The sequence below is a fragment of the Mizuhopecten yessoensis genome, unplaced genomic scaffold (assembly GCF_002113885.1).
Source record: "Mizuhopecten yessoensis strain PY_sf001 unplaced genomic scaffold, ASM211388v2 scaffold7283, whole genome shotgun sequence".
Classification (NCBI taxonomy): domain Eukaryota; kingdom Metazoa; phylum Mollusca; class Bivalvia; order Pectinida; family Pectinidae; genus Mizuhopecten; species Mizuhopecten yessoensis.
Window position 1 is genome coordinate 735,715 of NW_018406970.1, and position 22,999 is coordinate 758,713.

Consider the following 22,999-nt stretch of genomic DNA (forward strand, 5'->3'; position numbering starts at 1 on the left):
GTACAAATGTCTTATGGTAAAGAGACATGTATGATAGCACATGTACAAATGTTAAATTGTGTACAAGACAGGTTTGATAACCCATGCACAAATGTCTTATGGTAAAGAGACATGTACGACAACTCATTTACAAATGGCTAATCGTGAAGAGAAAAATATGATATACATGTACAAATGTCTAATGGTGAAGAGACAAGCATGATATACGTGTACAAATGTAAAATGGTAGAGACAAGTTTGATCACCCGTGTATAAATATCTCACGCAGAGAACCCAGCATTTTCACCCATGTGCAAATGTCTAACGGCAAAGATATAATTATGATCACCCATGTACAAACGTCTAACGGAAAAGATATAAGTATGATAACCCATGTACAAATGTCTAACGGTAAAGATATAATTATGATCACCCATGTACAAATGTCTAACGGTAAAGATATAATTATGATCACCCATGTACAAATGTCTAACGGAAAAGATAAAAGTATGATAACCCATGTACAAATGTATAATGGCGAAGAGACGAAATTGATCATCCATGTTCGAATATTTAATTGTGCAACAGACAAGTATGATACCCCATGTACAAATGTATAATGGCGAAGAGACGAAATTGATCATCCATGTTCGAATATTTAATTGTGCAACAGACAAGTATGACCACCCGTATATAGACGGCTGATACTGAAGTGACAGGAAAACCTCTAACACACCGTATTCACTTGTTTTAATCTTGTACATAAACTGAAATCTTGAAAATATCGTTAATTAAACAGAAATTTTAATCAATGAAATATTTCACTCAATATTCAATCAAATATATGAACATTAACGATTAAATTTTTCCTCCAAAACTCCACAATTCCAACGTCACTAGAAGGTTTTTTGATATGTGATGCTACTTAAAGTAAGACAAATACACAATAGTTAAAACTGTAAGGAAATACGCTTCCTTAAATGACGATACAAAACAGCATGTTATGCAATCATAGGGGAAACCTGCTAGTGTGACTGTCGTCAACACTTTAAAGATAAAAAGAAGAGATAAATATGTCTTTACCCAGGTGACATACATGTAGCAAAACACATTGGGCCGGCTGGTCACAGCGTTTTGTGTGGTCTGGCTGTCGGGTCGTTGGTCTGGTCTAAAATGTGGGTATGGTTTGGTCCAAATAGGCCAAGTCCAAATGGTTCTTTAATATTGTATGTCTGCATTTATAACTTGATATGGTACATACTGAACAGCAATTTCAACTTATAATTTTTGGTTCAATTTATCGATTAATTGGTTGATATTTTTCTAAAATGATTATATAGAAATATCTTTATCAAAGCGTTACTTTCTACACAAACGATGTACGTATTAATCGTGTCACAATGTGTCAAGCCCGACTGGTCCCTTTGTCAAGCTATGAATGAGTGAGAGATTTTTTATTTTTTCATCTGTACAACGATGTGACAAAATTGTATATTTAACATGTCACTCGACCCGAGACGTTTCGTCTATCGATAGGGAGCGCATACGAACTGCATCAGATAGGTTTCAGGTAGGGTATAAATCTAGCCCCCTCCCCTGTCATGTCAGTATTGCTTCATACTAAGTCGGTGCCCCCTCGTCTTTGTTCATGTTTTCCTGATTTTGAAATCTTGCATGAGCAATATCACTTTCACCAGATCCATGCGCAAAACACCCGCCACCCAGTATAATAAATCGGCTGATCACGCTAACACCTAACATCATATCGTCGATTGGGATAATGCCAAGATTGCCAAGTTGAAAGGGTACAACACACAAAAACAAATCAAATAGGCGATCAAAATCAGGAAAACTCAGAACATGATCAGAGACGAGGGAAAATGAGACCAGATAAGACTCATGGAACCGGAGCAGACCTAACTCATAAAATCTATTACAATAAATGTACTAAGCAAGATAATTTATCTCAGTCGAGGACTAAGATTATGTAACATAATCTTTACCGAGGCGTAAGCCGAGGTTGAGATGTTACAGAATCTTAGTTCGAGGCTGAGATAACCCGTCTTGCTTAGTTACAGGTACTTTCCTTTGCTCGCACATTTTAGTTCGAAAAAGTACGCAATTTTGCTTTAATCTACATGTATCCCGCCCGGGGCCTCAACAAATATGGCGTCTTCACTTATAAAGCTACGTTCGAATATTTTCGCGTAAAGAATGAAGTCCATCCTTACAAGACAGATTTTTTTTTTCTCAGTTTAGATTATATATTATTTACACAATAAAGTCAAATACATATAACTACAAAACAGAATTTTAAAAATGTCAAGCGTGAATCATTTGCATTAGCACGCGGATAAATACATGGCTGTGTGAAAATTCAGTCGCGTAGAGGTGCCAGAGAAATCGCACGATATAGAATACATTAGAACTTGGTATCACGTGGGTATCCCTGACTGAGGTGCGATAGCATGCTTTATAGTACGTCGAGACACCAACGCCTTTATTCTGAAAACGTCACCACTAAACATAATTATATTAGTAATTACAGACGGCGTTATCAATTCTGTCACAAAGTGAATGTGTCATTTATGATATCGCGGCAATATGGTTTCAATATTATAACAGGATTTACATGGAAGAAAAGTATGGGAGAAAAATAAATCAATCACTCTTGCGTGTTTAAGACAGAAACATTGATAACACAGCTTCCTGCTAAACCTCCATTATATTATAACTGAGTTGAAATATCTCTCTGCTTAAATCACCCTGGAGTTACATTTTCTATTTATATATGGTTTTTCTTTATCGTCGGTATATTATCATGAGAAAGTGGTTGTGTGCAGTCGACCTTAACAATTTAAGATATACTTACAATGTGCAACCGTGCTACGTTCTTCGCAGCAGTGTCAAACTAGGGCAAATAACCTAAATACACCACTGAAGTAAGCTAAACGGACAAATATAACTATAAAGGTTGCGGTTGAAAACACGAGGACGGGTTATGTACATGTAGGAACAAACGAAAACTCTTTCTTAATGCTACCCAACTCTATTATAGCGAATGTGCCACGTTGTTACCGAGAAAAAGCGGTGTTCATAATGCAGTTGCCGTTTTTATTTTGTAAATCACAAGAAAAATAGTTTGTTTTGTATTATTTTTAAAAGGAATATTTGGTGTAAAGCTATGCCGAAAAAAAACCAAGAATGTATTTTAACAAAAGTTAACCTGAAAATCAATATATATATATATGTAACAATATACTGTACCTAACAAAAACTTATGTTGCAGCCCTGCTGTTAACAATTGTTACACAAAGGTTGTGCCACAAAGCAGGCTAGTTTGCCTTGTATAATAACAAAATAGACGGCGATAAGGTGTTCAGAGATACTGCTCTGTTGAACTTCCTGGATAGTTGTCTTTATCAAAATTATTCCCCCATTAGTATCATGTTTCACTCGAGACATGAAATTGCAATTTCGTTTCATGAATTGGTGGTAGGTGGGGATTTCTCACATTTTTACCCGGAAGTTTTACACAAAGGTAATATCGCTGGATATATTATCTTATTTCTGGAGGAGTGATCGGTAGCTATGGATGTATCTTGCTAGTATGGTTACACATTAGTGTATATATAATCCTGGTGAGTAGCCAAAGGATAAATCTAGCCATTAATCAACACAGTCTTCTTCAAGCATGTAAGTATTTAGTTCATATGTGGAAAAGCAACATTACAAATATTTCCAAATTGTTTTTGATTTTCAGTAGGGAAAGCGTGTTTACTTGTAAAAATATTCATACACATGTACAATAAATAGGTTAACAGAGCTACAAATATAGCTGTATTTTTTTGTAAATAGTGTAAGCAATATTGTCTGCTTTAAACATAGAGGTAGAAAGTGATTTAAAATAATTCAAGATATTTTTGTGATGAAAATTTGGTGGTTTTGAATAAACAGAATAACGAATTAAAATGATATACAGTTTATTGTCAGATTTCTACAATTTTATAAAAAGAAATTAAACTAACCATACTCTCCTTCCTTAATGAGAAGAGTTTGTAATGCATTAATTGTAATACAATTCTTTTATTTCCGTCCCTGTAAAGGAAAGTCTTGTTTAGTGGAAAGTCTTCCGTGTATGTTCTAGATCGCTATCTGCCACGTATTCGGGTATTTCCTTACAAACTGAAAGTCATTCTCGGACACCACTATCGTTGTACTGAAGGCAGAATACAAATGCGTATTAGCAAAACCCAAATTGGTCTGGTTTGGTTTGTTTGTGTTTTTCGTCCTATTAACAGCTATCGTACCACGTTTTGATGGTGGAGGAACGCCAGAGTTCCCGGGGAAACAACCACCGTTCAACGGCCAGGACCCACTTGTATAAAACATCTCAAAGTTAAAGAAAATCTCAAGCAATGTATTGTCTATGGGAAATCTTAGATTTGAGGAAATCTCAAGAGTTGAGATGTTTTATACAAGTGGGCCCAGTACCTGGCGACTGCCCCACGTAGGTCTCGAACCCACGACCCGGTGGTGAAGGGCTAGTGGTAGTAGAATATCAGACGCCTTAACCACTTGTCCACCGCGGCCCAACTATCAAAATGTCTTTTGTTAACTTTTTGTTTACATTGCATGTCGGGCAATGCATATCTATAAATGGAGTTTTCTTATGTCACACTGCCCATTACAAGATAGTGTATCCATACCTTGTGATCTAATGAGGGTATTAGGTGTTTAACGTAGATGAGCACCTTCACTGTAAGTTCAAAGAAAGTATCTTTCTGCCTATTTTGTCCCTCTGCATGCTATCGTTAGTGGGGACTAATCTTAGCCTATTGTAGAATCGGGAGGTAGTGTTGGTGGGTTCTTCTGTTTCTGCTGCTTTTGTTACATTTACATTGAAAGCAAAGCATATGCTACCTCTTTGAAATAATTGGGACTTTCCTCTTATTTTCGTTCAATGGTGTCCTCATACTCACCCAATCTTCATATGACCCCCAGCTATGGTGATGACGTGAAACTCCTTAAAAACAAACAAAAACCTTAATTAGAAAAATGTTCTTTTTAACTTGTGAGCTGAATGCCAACTTACTACCATTCTTTACTTGAGATTTAGATACTTTCATTTTACGTACGATCATCTCAAATATCAAATTTAGAAATAAAAGATACGAAACGAAAAATAACTACAATCCCATGGAAAAACGGGAAATTGTTAAAAACAGGGATACTTATATTTCAAAGACAATGAGGATGACTAAACATAATAAAAAGAAAATTGAACTAATGTTACTGTAGTGCCTGTGTGTTTGTGACTTCCGCTCTGCAAATAGTACATACACTTGCATCTAACTACAACTTATAAAATAAACTATAAATATGTAAATCCATAAGGGGCATTTCATTGACTTTTTCGCTGTTTCTAATTAAAACATAATATGACTCGCTTGTATATCTTAACAGGATCGTAATCCATGTAAATAAGCTTCCTTACTCGATGATAAGGGAAACACGCGCTCTGCAGGACTTTTACAATATTGATAAATATCAGACCACATTACTCACAATTTCCTGATAACACGCTTTTGTAATATTGTGTTAGGTTCACTGCTAAATTCTACAGTGTTCGAAAACTTATTCGAAAATTAATGTTTGTAAACAAGAACGACAATTACGCACTTACACTTAAACTGCAAAAATACCATCGTGCTAACAAAAACAGTAATTCGAACTCGATCAGTTTAGCTGTGGGAATCGAGTAAGTTAGCTGTGGGAATCGAGTAAGTTAGCTGTTGGAATCGAGTAAGTTAGCTGTGGGAATCGAGTAAGTTAGATGTGGGAATCGAGTAAGTTAGATGTGGGAATCGAGTAAGTTAGATGTGGGAATCGATTAAGTTAGCTGTATGCTCTATTAAGTTAGCTATGGGAATCAATCAAGTTAGCTGTGGGAATCAATTAAGTTAGCTGTGGGAAGATTGGTAAATGGCCAGTATCGGTCAAACAAATTAAACATGTATACCAATAAAGGCTAATTGAAAAAAAAGCAAAATGAATCGCTGATGCGTAACTATAATGTAGTTTGTTTTTATTGTTTACAGCAATATGACTACTTCTCCTCGGATATCCTCTGATTCCGAGACTTATCACAACGATATGGTGCTCGAAGTCCGTGTCCTGTGCTGTCCGAAGACGCTTTGCTGGACTGACCGGAACTGCGATGTAATTTCTGAACTTAAGAAAGGTGAGATGAAGCCAAGCATTGTAAAATCACCAAAGGATGTGACCCGCATGACGTCACAGTTGACCCTAAATATCCCAACGGTAGTAGTGCTGTGTGACCACAATAAGATGATATTAAAGGCGGCCTGCGAAGGAATATCACAGGAACACGTGAATAATCTCGTTTTGGTTGCCTCTCGTCCGGACACCAGTGGACTGTTCAAAGGATTTGAAATCATGGTTTTAACACACAATTGGGTTTCCCAACAACTTGTGAATATCATGCTGTCGAAGACTAGAAATCGACAATCGCATTTGTATACCAACAATGTCTTTCATGAAACAAAACAGGGCAGCTCGTCCGAATATAATGATGAGGTATCATCACAACAGGCTTTATTTAGGCCACTCTCAGAAAGTTCTTTGATAGAAAATGTACACGAAACACAAACGCAATCTCGTGCATTTGATCCAACTGGTGCAGTCGTGAGCACAGGTTTATACAGAAAAAAGGCCGATCGAACAAGAAGTGACGTTTTCGGGGACATCTTTGTAAATACAAAAAGCGGATGTCCTGAGGAAGGACTCAGAGGAGTCTTTGTGCGACAGCGGACATACACTGGAGAAGGTAGGCGCTTAAATTCACCAAAATTTTAGTCAAATGTTCACAGACCAAATAAGTTTACATTATTTTAATTAAGGTTTCGGTATACATTTTCTTCGGTTGCCAAGTGTTGTGAAGGTTGAAAGTTCCCACACTGCCAATTAAACAGTTTTAAGGTTTCAGTAGACTATCAGTAGAGTATAAATTATCAGTGTTTTTGGTTTTTTGTGTGATCGGTTGTTTGACCTACACCTAACGATATTTCCTACGAACTACTAGGGTCTGCAAGTGGTTTTATTTTATCGTTCCATATACTAACTTTATGAAATCTTGAAGACTACTGCTAATAGGACGCTAAACCCCTATTTTAAAAGTCGATTTTACTTCATTGTGTACATGATAACAAAATTAACAATTTTTCTCAGAACTTATTGAAATAAACATCAATGTGTTTGTATATTAAATTCATTGCGTCTGCTCTTGTCATTGAAACTATTTTGTACCTACGACCGAATGCTTTACCTTCTGACGTAATTGAGGTATTACATTCCCTTTCGCATACTTGCATATGAAAAGATTCCTGTACCCATGGCTACATGTAGTAAATGGTATAGTTGTTTTATCACTGTTGCTGTTTATATATTTCATTGACGTTTTTTACTTCTCTACGGATCCCTGTCCCACACTAACGAATTCAAACGTTGGTAATTTTCCCTTACTTTTGTTTAGGATGTAATTGTAGTTCATCTTGAACAGGATTCTACCGTTGACCAGATCTCACTACCTGTTGATAAGAGTGAGCGGTCCAGGGTTCGATGGTCCTATTGCCTTCTAACACACACTCAGAACACTTGTTTATATACATATTACACATTTATTTCATCTCTGCTTTTTTTTACTAGACGTTCGGAAAATTATCGCTTACTTTCCATATATGATTTATCAAAGCTAAATATATGTTGTATTTAAAAGTATTATTTACTATTTGGTTTCAAGGTACTCGTTCATTTGCTTTGTGTTAATCACGAAACGGTACGAAAAATACTTTCCAGTATTTCATTCTTTCAAGATCAGTTTAAAGATCGATACTTTGATGCATAAAATGTGTTTTCTTTTCCTCACAGCAACTCCTGTGTTTTAAGCATTGAGGAGGTTGTGAATCATTTATGTCTAGACCACATATTTATTGGCGGGTGGAGATATTCATTTTACCTCTTGCATTTAACATTTATTACTATTTTTTATCCGGTATTGTTATGGTGGTAAATTTTATTTGAATGAAATTATCAATTCATATAAGGATTTCATAAAACAAATTTCATTGTTGCGTGTCCTGTACTTCCTTTGTGCCCATTTTAAACACATGCGTGACATAGATTCATTAAACTTGCAAACGACTCTATCTTTCAATTTGAAAATTTTCCACGATACTATTATAAACCAGTCATTTGTATTTTGGACAATTATTGCATAAAGTAGAAAAGGAATATTAGTCATATTTGTCACGCAGTTGCATAATTTTTTTTATCTTGGTCATTATAGATTACGTGCTTGAACAAACTTAATATCAAAAGAGAATGTGTAAGCACTGTTATTACACCTTTAGGAAAATAATTAAATGCGTTCAAAAGTGCACTTCTTTAGCTCAAAGAAAAAACCCCGAAAACTTTAACTGAGTATTGCAACTAGGAACCTAAGCAACAATTATTGAAAAAATACATGATCAAATTTGTGATCTTATCCAAAATAACCATTCCAAATGTTTGAAAGTTCTGGTTTCGATTTTAGAAAGAATTTTGTGGATCAAAAGGCCCAAAACATATATTGTCCTTCTGTACATGTAATGTACTGAGAAATTTTCTGATACATTTCTGTGTAATTGATATATGATTGTTTACATTTAATTGATCTTTACATCAGCGTAGATATGTTTTACATTACACATGCTTTCTGTTTTTGTTTATTTTGTTTTTCCTTTTTTTTGTTTGGAACAGTTTTTGCGTTTTTGTTGTTACTTGTGTCTTAGACCTTTTGATGTCATCCTTTTTTTTTCAGTCTTGTCTGACCCTAAATAGGTTATATTGCCGATTGGACAAAACAGTTCCTCGTTCGTAATCTTTATTATTTTAATGATTACAATTTGCTTCTGTGATAGTTGTTTTTATTAGACATCTGCTTATAAAAGTTGTATTTGTAATACTATCGATTGTAAGGAAATACTGCATATAAAAGTTGTTTCTCCTCTTTGTCTGTATGTGAAAGTTGTATTTAGGAGTGTCATATTATTGTTATATCTAAGATATCACTAGATTCGCTCACTCAACACCATACGACCCAAAGCGCGCGCGCACCCACTCATATACAGTACACGCATGGAAGCACTTCCTTAAATGACTATTGCTGTTGATAGGATGCTTAACTGAACAAATCAAACGAATCCATGCACTCATTTTATTTGGAAGACTCTTTAATTGCAAATAGCTTGTAGGTTAGGAAATATTACCACTTTATATATAATAACCTTACTATTATAGGGTTATGTTTCGTTAATCGACTCGCCATTTATTCAATTTTTCCATCATCAGATGAGTGCTTACAGGATTTGTTTTTTATTGTTCACTAACGAGTGGATTTTATATATTTTATTTTGCACATAATTCTACTATTTTGTCCCGATCGGTGTGGTTGTATATGGTTTAACGTTCTAGTAACAGCTTATGCCATTTAAGGACGTTTATCCGTGTGTGTAATGTATGCATGCATGCGTGCTGCATGCGGAATGTTGGTTGCTTTCTTTATTCATTTTGTGGTAGCCAGGACCCAGTTCCAGAAACCATCGAAATTGAAATGTACGCATTAAATTGACGACGAAAAGAAAAGATGTCTGAAGTCTCAAATTCAGATCAGAAGCTGCTGTTATACCACGAACATTCTTATTTCCCTCGTGACCCCAATCGACTAATAACTATGTCTATTATATATGCAATCCTCGCTTAAAATGAATATATTATCAATACTTCAGTGAATATTATTGAATAAACACAATGTCGCTCTTGCATTCAGCGTTTTCTCTCCTGGAGTTATCAATCAAGAATATTTATTTTATAAAAGATACAGATTTTTTTTTTTTTTAAATTTGATCTAATTTCGTCGTTTCTAGATTTTTGTTTCAAATACGGCATAATTTGGTAAATTGGAATATATCAATAATTTATATTTATGAATAAGTTTACTACAGAGTCCAAGACTGCAGTCTTATTTTTTATCCTTAAAAACAACCCAATAAAAAACAAACAAATATCGATTTCTATTGTTGTTGCAGATTACAATGGTGAGACTTTTGATGTATTTCTGGAGAAGTTCTTATCCTCAGACGAAACTGACGCACAGTACCAAACCAGAGTCATCACCAACTCGTGGATACCGCAATGCAGGGAGAAAAATGAATTCGTGCCACTGATTCATTTAATGAAGGGAGGCGACTCCAGCCTACAGAAGCTGCTCGCGGAAGTAGCTTTTGAGATCCAGTTGAACACCAAGGATAGGTCATGTAACATTGAGCATCTCCTTACTGGACTAAACTCGTTTGTCGATATTTGTCAAAGCACTTACTCTGACACTGATTTGGTAGAGAAGTTTACACCACTTTTTCTGAACACCGTCTCTCTTCTGCTCGCCTGTATGGTGGTAAAGGAATCTGACGGCGAGACGATTCCGTATGTGCTATCACAATGCAATCAGGCACTTACCACTGCATCAGGGATCAGAGGCAAGGGGCATATTGCGGCAAACTGCATGTACCCTATCACAGAGATTCTGACTTGTATGGTTCACCAGCTCCGTAGCAACTCCAAACTACAGAAGTCGAAGTACAAGGATGCTGTTTCAAACAAGAAGCTGCAAAAATATATTTCCAAAATGTCCTTCCTGGATATGTACTCACTGTTTCTGGATATTTTGCAACGGGTAGGTACATTATTTGACCTGGACTGTATCACACCTTCAACATGTGTTGCTAAACACATATGCATCTCAGTAAGTGCATTTTATGTGAAAACTACATTCCAGCCTTTTTTCCCGATTTAAATACTTTACAATGTTCTGTAGAGATTATACAAACCCCATTCATTCCCGTTTAACATATCACATTATATATCCATATTATCATAAATGAATGTATACGTGTCAAAACATTAATAAATTGACACTTTCTTTCTGATTTATTCCCACTCTCAAGCTGAAGCAGAAGTATATTTCTGAAGACGTTGACGCACTGAAATACATGGTCCACTGCCTCCTTGACAAACACCAAAAGCAAACGAAGACCGAACCGCTCACTCATGCCATCTTGATGTGTGTTACTCAAGGCATTGTAACGCTCATAAAGGGCGCTTTTGCACGTAAGTTCTCAGCGGTATTAACTTTATTTTTACAACATACCGAATATATCATTTTCTTTGTTATAGTCTCGACTCTGTGCTCAAAACTAAATGGCAGAGGAAAAAGAAAAGGGAGATATGAATTTATCCCACCCTTCACATGTGTGTCTCGGGAAAGATCAGCTTGTCACACCCTAGAGGGACATATCTTCGTGCCAATTAGCACGTGTTCAATTGTGACGTCATTAAAATGCGTCATTGGTAATTGTGACGTCATCAAAAGTGAATGACGATATGTATATCCCACATGTGTTTTTGTTTACAAACATGGCAGATTACTGTCGGTGGAGCTGTATATGAAATAATAGGAGGGGAAAAAATAACCATCCCCTACCTTGAGGGTGTAACAGAAAAATCTCTAACCCTCGGGGTGATTGTTTTAGTTGTCTAACCCTCGGCAGAGCTTCGGGTAAGACAACTAAAAAACATCAACCCTCGGGCTGGAGATTTTCTGTCACACCCTCAAGGTAGGGAGAGATTCTATTAATCTACTTGTTCCCAATAAATTTAAGTGTAGCACATTTGACAGTGATCATGATGCATACCTTTGTTTTCTTTATTGCTAAACAGGAAATGAACAGGGCATCAGTGAAGAGCTAGACATCATGAAACTCCTTGATGTGATGACTTTGTATTTTGACAACCGGAAATGCGGACAGGTGATGCGAACGCACCTACTGTCGGAGGTCGAGTGTTTGTTGTTCCTCAAAGATAAAGATCTTGTACACAATGTGTGGTATTGGCATAACATGAGCGGCATGCAGTCCCAGCAGTTACAGAACAAAACGCTCGATCACATAGAACAACTGCTACAACCGCTAAATTTTCGAATTCTCAGAGCAGACTACGTCCCAAGCATTGCTTTCTCTCCTGCTTGGTGTACGCTACACGGGACTGCCACTGGGCCTCGAGATGTCACACTGCACTGCCTTCTGCCGAGTATGCAATGCCTTCTGGGTGGCTCTATGGCTGATTATAAGGTCAAGGCTGACAAGGTGGACACAAAATATGAAATCAATACTCTTGAAATACTCCGGATCATTCAGGCTGAGGGCAATCACCAGAGCATCTTGTCGTTGCATGCATACCAATGTAGACCACTTCCGCTATTCTTCGTTGTAGACAGATATAAAGGGGCGGATTTGTTTTCTTACCTTCACCAGCGTCGGAAGGATAACAACTGGATAAATTTATCTGCTCTCGCAAGTATTGCGTATGATATTCTCAGCGCCGTTGACTTCCTTCACTCGAAGAAGGTTCTTCATAGAAACCTCACCGCGTCTAGCTTTGCACTGGACCATAACAAAAGGATAGTCCTGACAGATTTCAGCATTGCGAAACACGTGGACGCCTCTGAAGTATCTGTGCAGGGTAAGTAGATAATGTTGATCAAATATATTTTGCGAGAAATCCGTTTTGAAGAAAATTTGTGAAGAGAGACAATTGAAAATTCGTATATCTCGGGATTTCATGTTGTGCTCGATCAAACGAAACGAATTTAGCAGCCGTAAATTGAAACCCCTGCGACTATGCCAATAGAAGAAAATTAACGAAAATCTAATATCGCGACATTTATTTTTTATATCGCATGTAATGAGCTTATGCAGTGTTGAAAAAAGTTCTGATCAATTATCGAAACTCTGTGTTCAGACCTGGAGGGGACGGGCGTTCCAACACGCTGGACGGCCCCAGAATCCTTGCTTGAGGGAAGGTTCGACGTACGGACAGACACATGGATGGTCGGACAACTCCTGTACGAGATTTACACACACGGGTGTCAGCCGTTCGTCGAGCTTTACACCATTTCCACAGAAAAGGTTATGGAATGGGTAAGTTTAAAATATATATGACATTTCTAAAATAACTTAATCAGCGAACGATGAAAGTAAACTCCTCGCTCCAGTGGGCTTTTAAACTTAACTTATATATAACGTGAATACAAAAATAGAGAAGCAACGAATTTCAAATGGAAAATAAATGGCTGTTCTAATAGGTTTTCACTTTTATTACTGTAATGAAATAACATACAATGCAAATCAATTTCCATTACGTTTCAGCGTGGAGGATAGTTTTATGGATACCTAGATATACTCACAAAAGTTCTTATTGTACTGACATTTTGATTCGCAGGTTGTGTTCCAAAAGCTGATGCCAAAACAATGGCCGTGTATTCCACGTAAAGTGCATGACGTCATACTAAAATGCGTCCATACGGAAGCAGACGAACGAGTTGATCTGTTGTCTGCTAGGCACGTGTTTCTGTCATACAGACACTCCCCAGCTAATGCACGTGAGTGTGTACATAATATTTGATATAAAGTCTTGCATCAACATAGTGTCGGCATCTTGCAAACACTTTTAACTTTCGCGAGAGGTTAATGTTCACGTTAAAAACATTACCAAATAAATATAGTATGATAAATGATCTGCCAATATAAGTACAGCAATGTTTTTATCAAAAAGCACATGTGCATGCTGTTGCAAATAAAACTTACAATAGTGATGCAGCCGTTTTTGTGCATGCCTGGTGAATTGTAGATGCCAATTCTTTGTTCAATCGATATACTTATTCGCCCCTATACTAAACGCATCCTTTATTTTGTTGTCTGTTTAAAAATAGTTTTGTACACGTCATATAAAGGTATAGGTACAATATGTAAGGCCTGCAGCAAATATATAAATAAAACTGGATTTGCTGTTTGACAGAGCCCCGATTGCCTGTAAGCCGTGCCTGTGATGAGGACAGATTGTACCCGGATCTTCCCTCCAATCACAGTCAGACCATGGCCATTGAACGGGTAAGCACGGTATACTACATGTACCTATTGAAAGGATTGTGTATGTAATGAAATGCGCAGTATCTTGGCACACTATACATACCTATCTCAGCAACACACTATAGTTACAATGTATTTCATCAACAAACAGCAGCACTATATCTTTCTCATCAACGTACGTTCCCCTAAGTAGAAGGCAATTGGTTTTGCGCCAAGCCGTGACGTACCAAAGTATTTTAAAACGTAGTTGTTATAACCATCTAAACTAGCGCTTGGTGTTATTGAGTTTATGGTCCTATTAACATCTTAGGCCATTTAAAGTCATGTCTTCATGTACGTGAAGCATGCTTGTATGTATGTTTGAAGCAGTATGTTCTTATCTGCTCCTCTAAGCGACCTGATGTCGACTTGACAGTGAAATACTATGCAGAAGGCAACACATCCTCGATATCCAGGGGTTATGTATACGCTCACTTTCGCTCTCTACACCCCTGGAATATGTCATGGCAAAATTGAAGGCTCGGTGTGCGCAACCTTGTTGATGAGACAAGAAGATAAGTTCGATCATTTGATGTACATCAAAAGAATATCGCGGTCGCGTAACGGTAAAAATTGACAGGCTTTGAAACCGGGCGTCTCTCCTTTGTAATCTTCAAAGGACAGGTATCAGTCAAGCGATTGGTCAGTTATTTTTTCCCGGGACCAATCAAATAGCTATCTCCGTGCCTTCAATTTTGCCATGACATATTCCAGGGGTGTAGAGAGCGAAAGTAAGCGTATACGTAACCCCTGGTATCAAGGATGAAGGCAACACTGCATCGTACTAAACTTTTACCATTTAGAGCAATCATAAGAATGAATAGCCCGGTTACTAGTACGTGTACAGTGCTAAGATAGTCAGGTTACTAGTACGCATACAGTGCTAAGATAGTCCGGTTACTAGTACGCATACAGTGCTAAGATAGTCCGGTTACTAGTACGTGTACAGTGCTAAGATAGCCCGGTTACTAGTACGTGTACAGTGCTAAGGGCGTTCCTCGTGGTATTTTAGTGAGGTAGCGCTCTGAAGGTGGCATCTGATCCGCGCTATCACAAGGAAGACAATACACCAACATGCTACCTCTCACGCTCGCGTTCATTACACATATGAAGGTACGTTCTAAGCTGTTATCTACAAACTAACACCACCTGGATACTAATATATCAGCAACAAAATATGGCTCAACATATAGTACAACTATACATTCGTCACGTATGGAACTTCAAATATTAGCCTATTGAATGTATCTTTTATATTATTATTTCAAATAATGTTTCACTATCCGACAACTTATATAAAATTATATTTATACTTTGTATTAACAGGGGATACCTCGATTTTTTCTTAGCCTCCGGAAAGGCAAGTTAGGTAAGTAAATTTTACCAGAATATACTTTAAGGGATTAATTATATAAAAATGTTTGATTTTTATTAACAAATATAAAAAAGGTAATACAAATGTACATAAGTACATAAAAAATGAAGAAAAAAGAATAAATATTTGAACAGCTGTATCAATACTTGATGTTTACTTGATATACACTTACTCAAAATAGACAGTCTAAATGTAAAATGCAATCGATCATATTTATACGCATTAACATTTCGGTGCAGCGCGAACAACTGTCAAGCTGAGCACATTATTATTTATAATTACACGTTATATATTATAAAGGAACGTAATGAGTTTACGTATCACGTTTATTATGCTTTATTTAGACAGTACTGTCACTAAAACAAACGTATGTGGTGTAACATATGTAGTTATGCTTTGTTGCTTTGTTGTGATGCCCGAATATATGTGTCAATTACAGGGCCTCGTTGTTCATATATGTACATGAATGAACGCCGTCTACAGCGCATGGTGAGCGTAATTCTCGAAGCTACCCATCAGGATCTTTTGTCGCCAGATCAACCTAGGTATTCAACCAAGGTTAGAAACTTTGCTGTATTTCAGTTGACAATAACAATTGGTTTTCAAGGTCTTCGGATACTGTTAATTCACACGTTTTAGCGAAATTCTTATGTTAGCGCCTTCACGCTTCAAATATAGCGCTATATTATATTGTGCTAGATGAACTTTATTGAATACGTTTTCTCCTGATTTAAGTGTAAGTTCGCTAATTCGTCAATAGGGAATCTGTTTCTAGTCGATATTACGCAAAAATTTGAGCCCTATGTCAGTATGAAAACACGCACAAAATGCACAGAAGACGTTATTGTAATATTTCAAAATGTGATTTCCTTTCCTAACAGGATTGCTTCATTGAAGTAACAGAGCCCGTTACCCAAGCCTTCGTAGAGAACGTATACCCTCTACTGACCGGTCTTGTGATGAAATGGTTACATATTCGACACTGGCCAGTCGTTGTGCAGGATCATGCGAGTACTGGAGCTTTGGATTTCAACTGTTCTCTGGTAAGGAACCTAGCTAAAAATCAATGTTTGACATATCGCTTACTTTAATGACACTCTTTTTTATGTTTTATTTTATCTTATGACATCAATTATTTTTTCGAAGGTCTTTCAAGATTATTTACTAGGAATGTTATGATCAACTTCAACATTCCAGCCCGAATTGGTTCGGGTAGAGAAAATGCCTGCCTGCTTTATTTCCAATTTCGTAAGAGGCGACAAATGCGGGTCTCCTACAGAATCGGGGGTGTTCATTGCCATGTTTTCTCTTTGGGAGAAAGCAAGAATAGACCTGCTGTTGTCCATTGCATGTGTAACGAAAGAGGCGATGAATCTGATTCACGCTGCAGAATTGGAGTATTGCTTTTATGTTCTCTTCCAAGAGGACATTTCAAAGACCAAACCCCGATTAAAAATAAATAAATAAGTAAATCAAATTTCTAGATAAAGATAGATTTCATCATTGCTTCAACGTAGTGAGTAAATGTATTGCTTCTTTTATCAATGTAATAACCTAGTGGACCGAATAACATTTATACACACAACGTGACAAGTAATTTTATTTCGCAGATGTTATGAATCAAAAAGTTCATGATTAAGTTCATAACGCTGTGAAACAATAAATATTTCAATATTAAAACATTGTCGGGATCTTGTCGTTGAATAATAATATACAATAAATTTGTATTAGTTATCTTTCCTGCTTCAAACTTTCTTTTCTTATTACTCACTTTTTCCGGCAGTGCCTTCCTAGGCACCCGTCTTCTTATGACCTTGGCTATTGCAAGGTCAAAACACCGTGAGCAAAATATTAAAGCATATCATAAACACCTACGGACTCCATATGCTTGACACTGATTCGTCCTTTGCAGGTGTACGGTTGTGACCAAGGAGAAAACATTTTAGACCTTGCTTTGGCCAATAGGCTCGGCAGCCCATCTGTACCCGAGAACATGGCAAAGTACTACGGAATTGTTCAGAGTCTCGCAGGCCTGATAAGTAGCATGCACGCCAAAGACTTTATCCTACGGGACCTGTGTGCTGCTAACACGTTCTACTGTGAAGCATCGGACAAGGTAGGGCACACACTTATGAATATACTGAAAGGATAAAGAAACGCAGCGTTTACATTTAAGGTGATTTAATGTTATGCATTTGAATGTTGAATGAATACAATATTTTACAGAAGTATAAAACAAAATATATTTGCTGATAATAAACCAAAAATTCATCATATTTTGACTGATAATGCTTGAGTAATTGAAACACATTTGACGGTACATGTAACACCCAATATCGCAAAGTGACATCGACTGACTCGTCAGAATATCGTATACCCCCTCGCAACATCGACCGTCCGGAGTGAACCGGGACTCATCTTTTAAAAAGACCCGTCTCCATCACCTCATTGGAAATATTTTGGGAACATGTGCCCCAAACAAAGCCATACGACGCGCGCGACGTTCATGAGTGTGAGAAAGACCAACGTAAGGATGACGTGCTCGCAGTTAAATACTTGATACACATTTTGTTACCCTACGTTTCCTTATCCTTTCAGTAATGAAATATTGGTGCTAACATCACTGTCGACAATATAAGTTCGATAGCCATTGCCTTTAACGTGTACTCCATGCAACTCCAACAACTCCATGTGGAGTATAAAATGGGATGGGATGGATGTTGCGGTATCTGGGATTTAACATTCAAGTGAAGTGGCATTATAAAAGATGCCATTGGAAGCACGGTCCCACTACAAACAGAACACAATACATATCCAGCACACACGCAGGCATACAGACATAGGGATATATTATCCAGTTGGCATATGACTAGTAGTTGGCGCCTGATAAGGCAGCTCCTGCGAATTCCTCAAATATTGTATATCCTAATTGTGTTAATTGTATATCTATGTACTGTAAAGCGCTTCAGAGTGGCTTATGTTAGCTAGATAGGGCGCTATATCAAATGTTGTATATTATTATTATTTATCGATCTTTTGTTGTCCCTCTCTCCTGTGTTGATTGGCCGTTCAGAATGTAATGATATTACCTATATTCATTCTGATACTGTTTGTGATATTTCATAGAGGTAGATTCTCGTAATATAGGCGATTCAAATAAGAACAAAATTCCAACGATGTCTTGTCCAAAAAAGAAGCTTTTGAACCATAGAAAATATCATTATTAAGATTAAATAAGTACTTGCATCATCCAGAGAATGTGTACAGTTGACCAAGTTGTTTTTCCAGTAGGTTGTTTAATAAAGATTTTTTCTCTTTTCTATAGGTCTTTATTCCACGTCTTGGTCGGATGCTACACCTTGGCTCGAACTGTACTTTGGATGACAGCATTCTGGCAGACAAGCCTCCTAACAGGAACCGCTGGTAAGTAAGGTGATCGCAAAACCAACCACCGCGCGACTTTAAAAGTCTTTTTCGTCTCTTTGTGGTTTAACTAAAATATAAATTACTTTCCCATTTTCAATAAAAAAATTGTTGTAATGTTATCATTAACTACTACCTTTAAGCGACTAGTTCGTTCATGATTTATTTTCGAGGCCAGCCAGCTGGTTAACATTATGTACTTCCAAACATTGTATATGGAACATAACATGGTCCATTTACATTATACTAATAAAGTATTTATAAGCATAGAAATGGGTTTGATACAGTTTCTTTGCAATTAATGTATGGTTATGTATATTCAATAAATTTGTTCAAATATATATATAAATTTTTATTTCTCCAATTCGTTTCCTTTTGATGGCTTTTGCATCCGTTAAACAGTTCAACCTTTTAGTTTCAGTTCGATGTACATAATATATTTCTCCCCTGAACGTCTAGTCTAAGTGTTATTTCCCTTGATATCTCAAATTGTCAATGGGCCGAACAGCAGTAAAAAAAATCATTTACACCCCTAATAACAACGAAATTTGTGTCACCTATTTTTTTATTTCTTTTTGCATAATTGATATTTCCACTGAAAGTGTTCCAAATATTACATTGCGTAATTTCTATATCATTTTTTTACAGGTTGCCAATCGAAGTCCTACAAAGCGCCCAGTACTCCAAACAGAGCGATATGTACGCGTTTGCCATGACAATGTTCGAATTCTTTACGGCTTTGGACGCATTAACTAAAGATCCAAATGCCAACACCCTCAAAACTGTCCCGTTCGCAACAGTCAAGACAAGTCTGGTGAGTGTTATGTCAAAAACGTGAAAGGGACATTTTAATTGTTTACCAGTTGTATGTGTTGGATAATTTGATTCACAATGTATAATTATATCTGGGTATTTATTTGCACCCGCGGCACATTGATTCAGTGAGTGATAAAAAGATTGTGATAATTTGTGGTTGACTTATCAAATATGAACTTAATTTGCTTTTTGGAATCCGAATTTGATCGATTGTAATTATAGCGTTAATGTTTTACATTGTAATGTGAAGTATAATGTTGAAAATAGTAAACATAGTATGTTCTTCTTTAATCAAATTATTTAATAACAATATTTATATATATATGAACGGTATATCTTATCCCCCATTAGACGGTGATATCCACACTTCCGGTTAGGGACATATATTTCTTTACCCTATGGTAAAGACGGTCTCCATCTCCATGTCCTTACAATTGTATGAAGTCACGTCAACAAAACCAGAGCACATAAAGTAACTCCTCTTTGCTGCAAATTATGAAATCAACGTTATTACTTCATGAAAATTCTACTTGTATTTCATGTGGGAGAAAAATAATTATTCCCTACTTTACGAGTATGACTGAAAAATCTCAACCATCAGGGTAAAACTCCTAAATGTCTGGGCCTCGACAAAGCCTCGGGCTAGACATTTAGGAATCTTAGCCTTTTGTTTGAGATTTTTCTGTCATACTCCCAAGTTTAAAAAAACAATACAATGAAAGTATAGAATAACGTAATTTCTTTTAGCTGCTGGAACATTTATACAAAGGAGAAACTCCTGGTAAACCCACACTATGCCCCGGATGGCTCTATGAGATCATGCAGAAGTGCTGGGATCGTGATAGGACACAGAGGCCAGATATTGACGATGTTTTCCGTCTGCTGCACGACAGGTATAGTTGTATTTCATTTGATTAGGGGTTTTGCAACATTATTAAACACAAATGAATCATCGAGAATCGTTGAACAGATGTCTATGAGAGTTTATTATAAAACATGTTCTCCATTGACGGAAATAATTCTTCCCACTTTTCAACGAATTCTTTCAACGTGATGTTTTTAGTGGCGGATGTTGTTGCAAATTAGCCAAATATCTCCTAAAAAACACCGGGAAACAAAATATCGTCAAATATTAGTTTTTATTCATTGCACTTTCATTGTGACGTACCGTTATTAAATAGCATACATTCGTTTCTATATAAAAATGCAATTAGTATTAGTGCTTTTTTGCTACAATTTAAAACATCCCAAGACCAGGTCAATACATAGAACAGCAACTGAGGAACAACTGACACCAAATAATATGTCCCGCTCAAAAACGAAATATGAAACAAAACTATCACGTGTGATTCATTTGTTTTGAATTTCAAGAAATTAAATTGAAACAAATAGAATAATCATATTAAATTAACACCGATTGAAGCGACGAGGAACGTTTGAAATATGCCGAGGATCTGCACTAAGCACTAACTAAACTGCAAATAGCAGCAGTTAAACTCTCATAAATGAACCTCTTTATTTAGGGTATTGCCGTTCAAAATAAAAATATAGAACTTTATTCTTGATTGGAGTGGTCAAGCTATGCATATGGTAGAGAGAATAGTAAGCTTTGCCGAACATTATAGATGTTCACCCAAGAACATATATCTTTTATTAGTATAAATTAATAATACTTATGATATATTCTTAATGTCTTGTAATGTGTGTGTATATGTAGATTGAACGGTAAAGCAGTAGAAGCAGATTCTGGATATGATTCCTTACATCAGCCACCAAAACACCGCAGGGCGACTCCTAGCGGTTTGTACCGGATTGGTAGAATCCCATTACGGAGTGGGTCCTTGGGTCAACTAGCTTTCACGACGTCCAGAAACCTCTCCGTTACTACCTTGGAGCGAATAGAGTCCATGAAGATGTTGAATGATGCGGATTCTGTGTTTTCGTGTGATAGGAGCAGTTGCGGAACATCCTGCTTCTGCTCGGATTGTGAAAGCAACACCGGTGATGTACCATTTATACCTTTGAGAGAGAAGTCTAACGTCGGAAGACGTTGCCTCAGCAAGGACAGAATTACCATGTACGACAAGATTCCAGAACGATCATCCGCATTTGATAAACGCTCTAGATGTGATATCACGTCAATGTACGACACAGTCCCAGGACTCACACCGACGGAAATTCGGAATATGAAAAGGGACACCGCAATGAAAAAGGCCCTCCTCAACAGGCAAGCAGGTTCTAGTCAGACATTGCCATACTATCCCAGCAGAAACCTGGACAAGAAAATGCTAACCCCCGAAGAACAGAGGAAAAAGATGATACAAATCCCTGTGCCACAGAAAAGCAACACATTGCCTCCAAAAACTCGATCGCTTGATGTTTACGTCACGTCTGTGTGAAGGTCTACGAATTAGGGCCAAGTTACGCAAAGGTTGGACAACGTTAACGTTAGTGAAAAAATCAGATTGCTGACAATAAGAAGTGATAAGCAGTGAAATGATATCTGGTAGTTTTGAGTTTGTTGTTTTCATATTTCTAAAGTTGTCTTAACCACTTGATGACTCTAACCAAACCTTGAGCAACTGAGGCAAGACGTCCAAGCCAACTCGTTTTGTTGATAATGACAACAAAGACAGCTGTTTCTCTTTACACTCACAGTGTTATTGTGACAGTTTTGATAAAACAACTTGCTATGTGTTTGCGTTTATATTTGAGATTCACAGTGTAAATATAGGGGCAGCTTGCGTATACACTTGTATAAAGGAACATTAATTGGCAAATCTTATGAACGATTACGGTTGTCTTGTATAACGGAAAATAGAAAAAAAAAACTGTTGTAATCACCTTTTTTTTGTGACGTGTCACTGTAAGTTTGTATATAAAGCAGTGATTGCCTACTTTTGTGAGGGGTCACTGTTAGTTTGTATATAAAGCAGTGATTGCCTACTTTTGTGAGCGGTCACTGTTAGTTTGCATATAAAAACAGCGATCGCCTGCTTTTGTGAGGGGTCCCTGTTAGTTTGTATATAAAGCAGGGATGGCCTCCTTTTGTGAGGGGTCCCTGTTAGTTTGCATATAAAAACAGCGATCGCCTGCTTTTGTGAGGGGTCACTGTTAGTTTGTATATAAAAGCAGTGATCGCCTACTTTCGTGAGGGGTCACTGTAAGTTTGTATGCTGGACATTGAGCGCCTATTGTAAAGACGTGTCACTGTTAGCTTGTATATCAGAACAGTGAATACGTGTCGTTTTGAGGTATCACCGTTTGTTTGTATGTAAATAAGTAATCGCCATTTTTTGGAAAGTCACTGTTGGTTTTAATGTAG

General features: G+C 37.0%; 1 protein-coding gene across 2 annotated transcripts; it reads left to right on the forward strand.

Annotated features, from left to right (window-relative positions):
• The first annotated feature begins 3,380 nt into the window (after positions 1 to 3,380).
• LOC110453416 lies at positions 3,381 to 22,693 on the forward strand. 2 transcript variants are annotated; one of them, XM_021502358.1, is made up of 16 exons: positions 3,381 to 3,675; positions 6,081 to 6,829; positions 10,128 to 10,771; positions 11,043 to 11,205; positions 11,815 to 12,615; positions 12,895 to 13,073; positions 13,375 to 13,534; positions 13,951 to 14,042; positions 15,387 to 15,429; positions 15,875 to 15,993; positions 16,317 to 16,478; positions 17,348 to 17,551; positions 18,761 to 18,858; positions 19,507 to 19,672; positions 20,422 to 20,567; positions 21,392 to 22,693. In XM_021502358.1, the coding sequence occupies exons 2-16, from the start codon at positions 6,085 to 6,087 to the stop codon at positions 22,071 to 22,073; spliced, it is 4,404 nt and encodes a 1,467-aa protein (XP_021358033.1). In that variant the 5' UTR covers positions 3,381 to 3,675; positions 6,081 to 6,084; the 3' UTR covers positions 22,074 to 22,693. The 2 variants fall into 2 exon arrangements, with proteins under 2 accessions (XP_021358033.1, XP_021358035.1); XM_021502360.1 differs by having other exon boundaries at positions 3,381 to 3,620.
• Positions 22,694 to 22,999: the final 306 nt, after the last annotated feature.

Excerpts from the sequence above, each read along its gene's own strand:
- LOC110453416 (XM_021502358.1), top strand. The coding sequence starts at position 6,085 with ATGACTACTTCTCCTCGGATATCCTCTGATTCCGAGACTTATCACAAC. Across the intron at positions 17,552-18,760 it reads ACTGTGAAGCATCGGACAAG|GTCTTTATTCCACGTCTTGG; the intron begins GTAGGGCACACA and ends TCTTTTCTATAG. Across the intron at positions 19,673-20,421 it reads CAACAGTCAAGACAAGTCTG|CTGCTGGAACATTTATACAA; the intron begins GTGAGTGTTATG and ends AATTTCTTTTAG.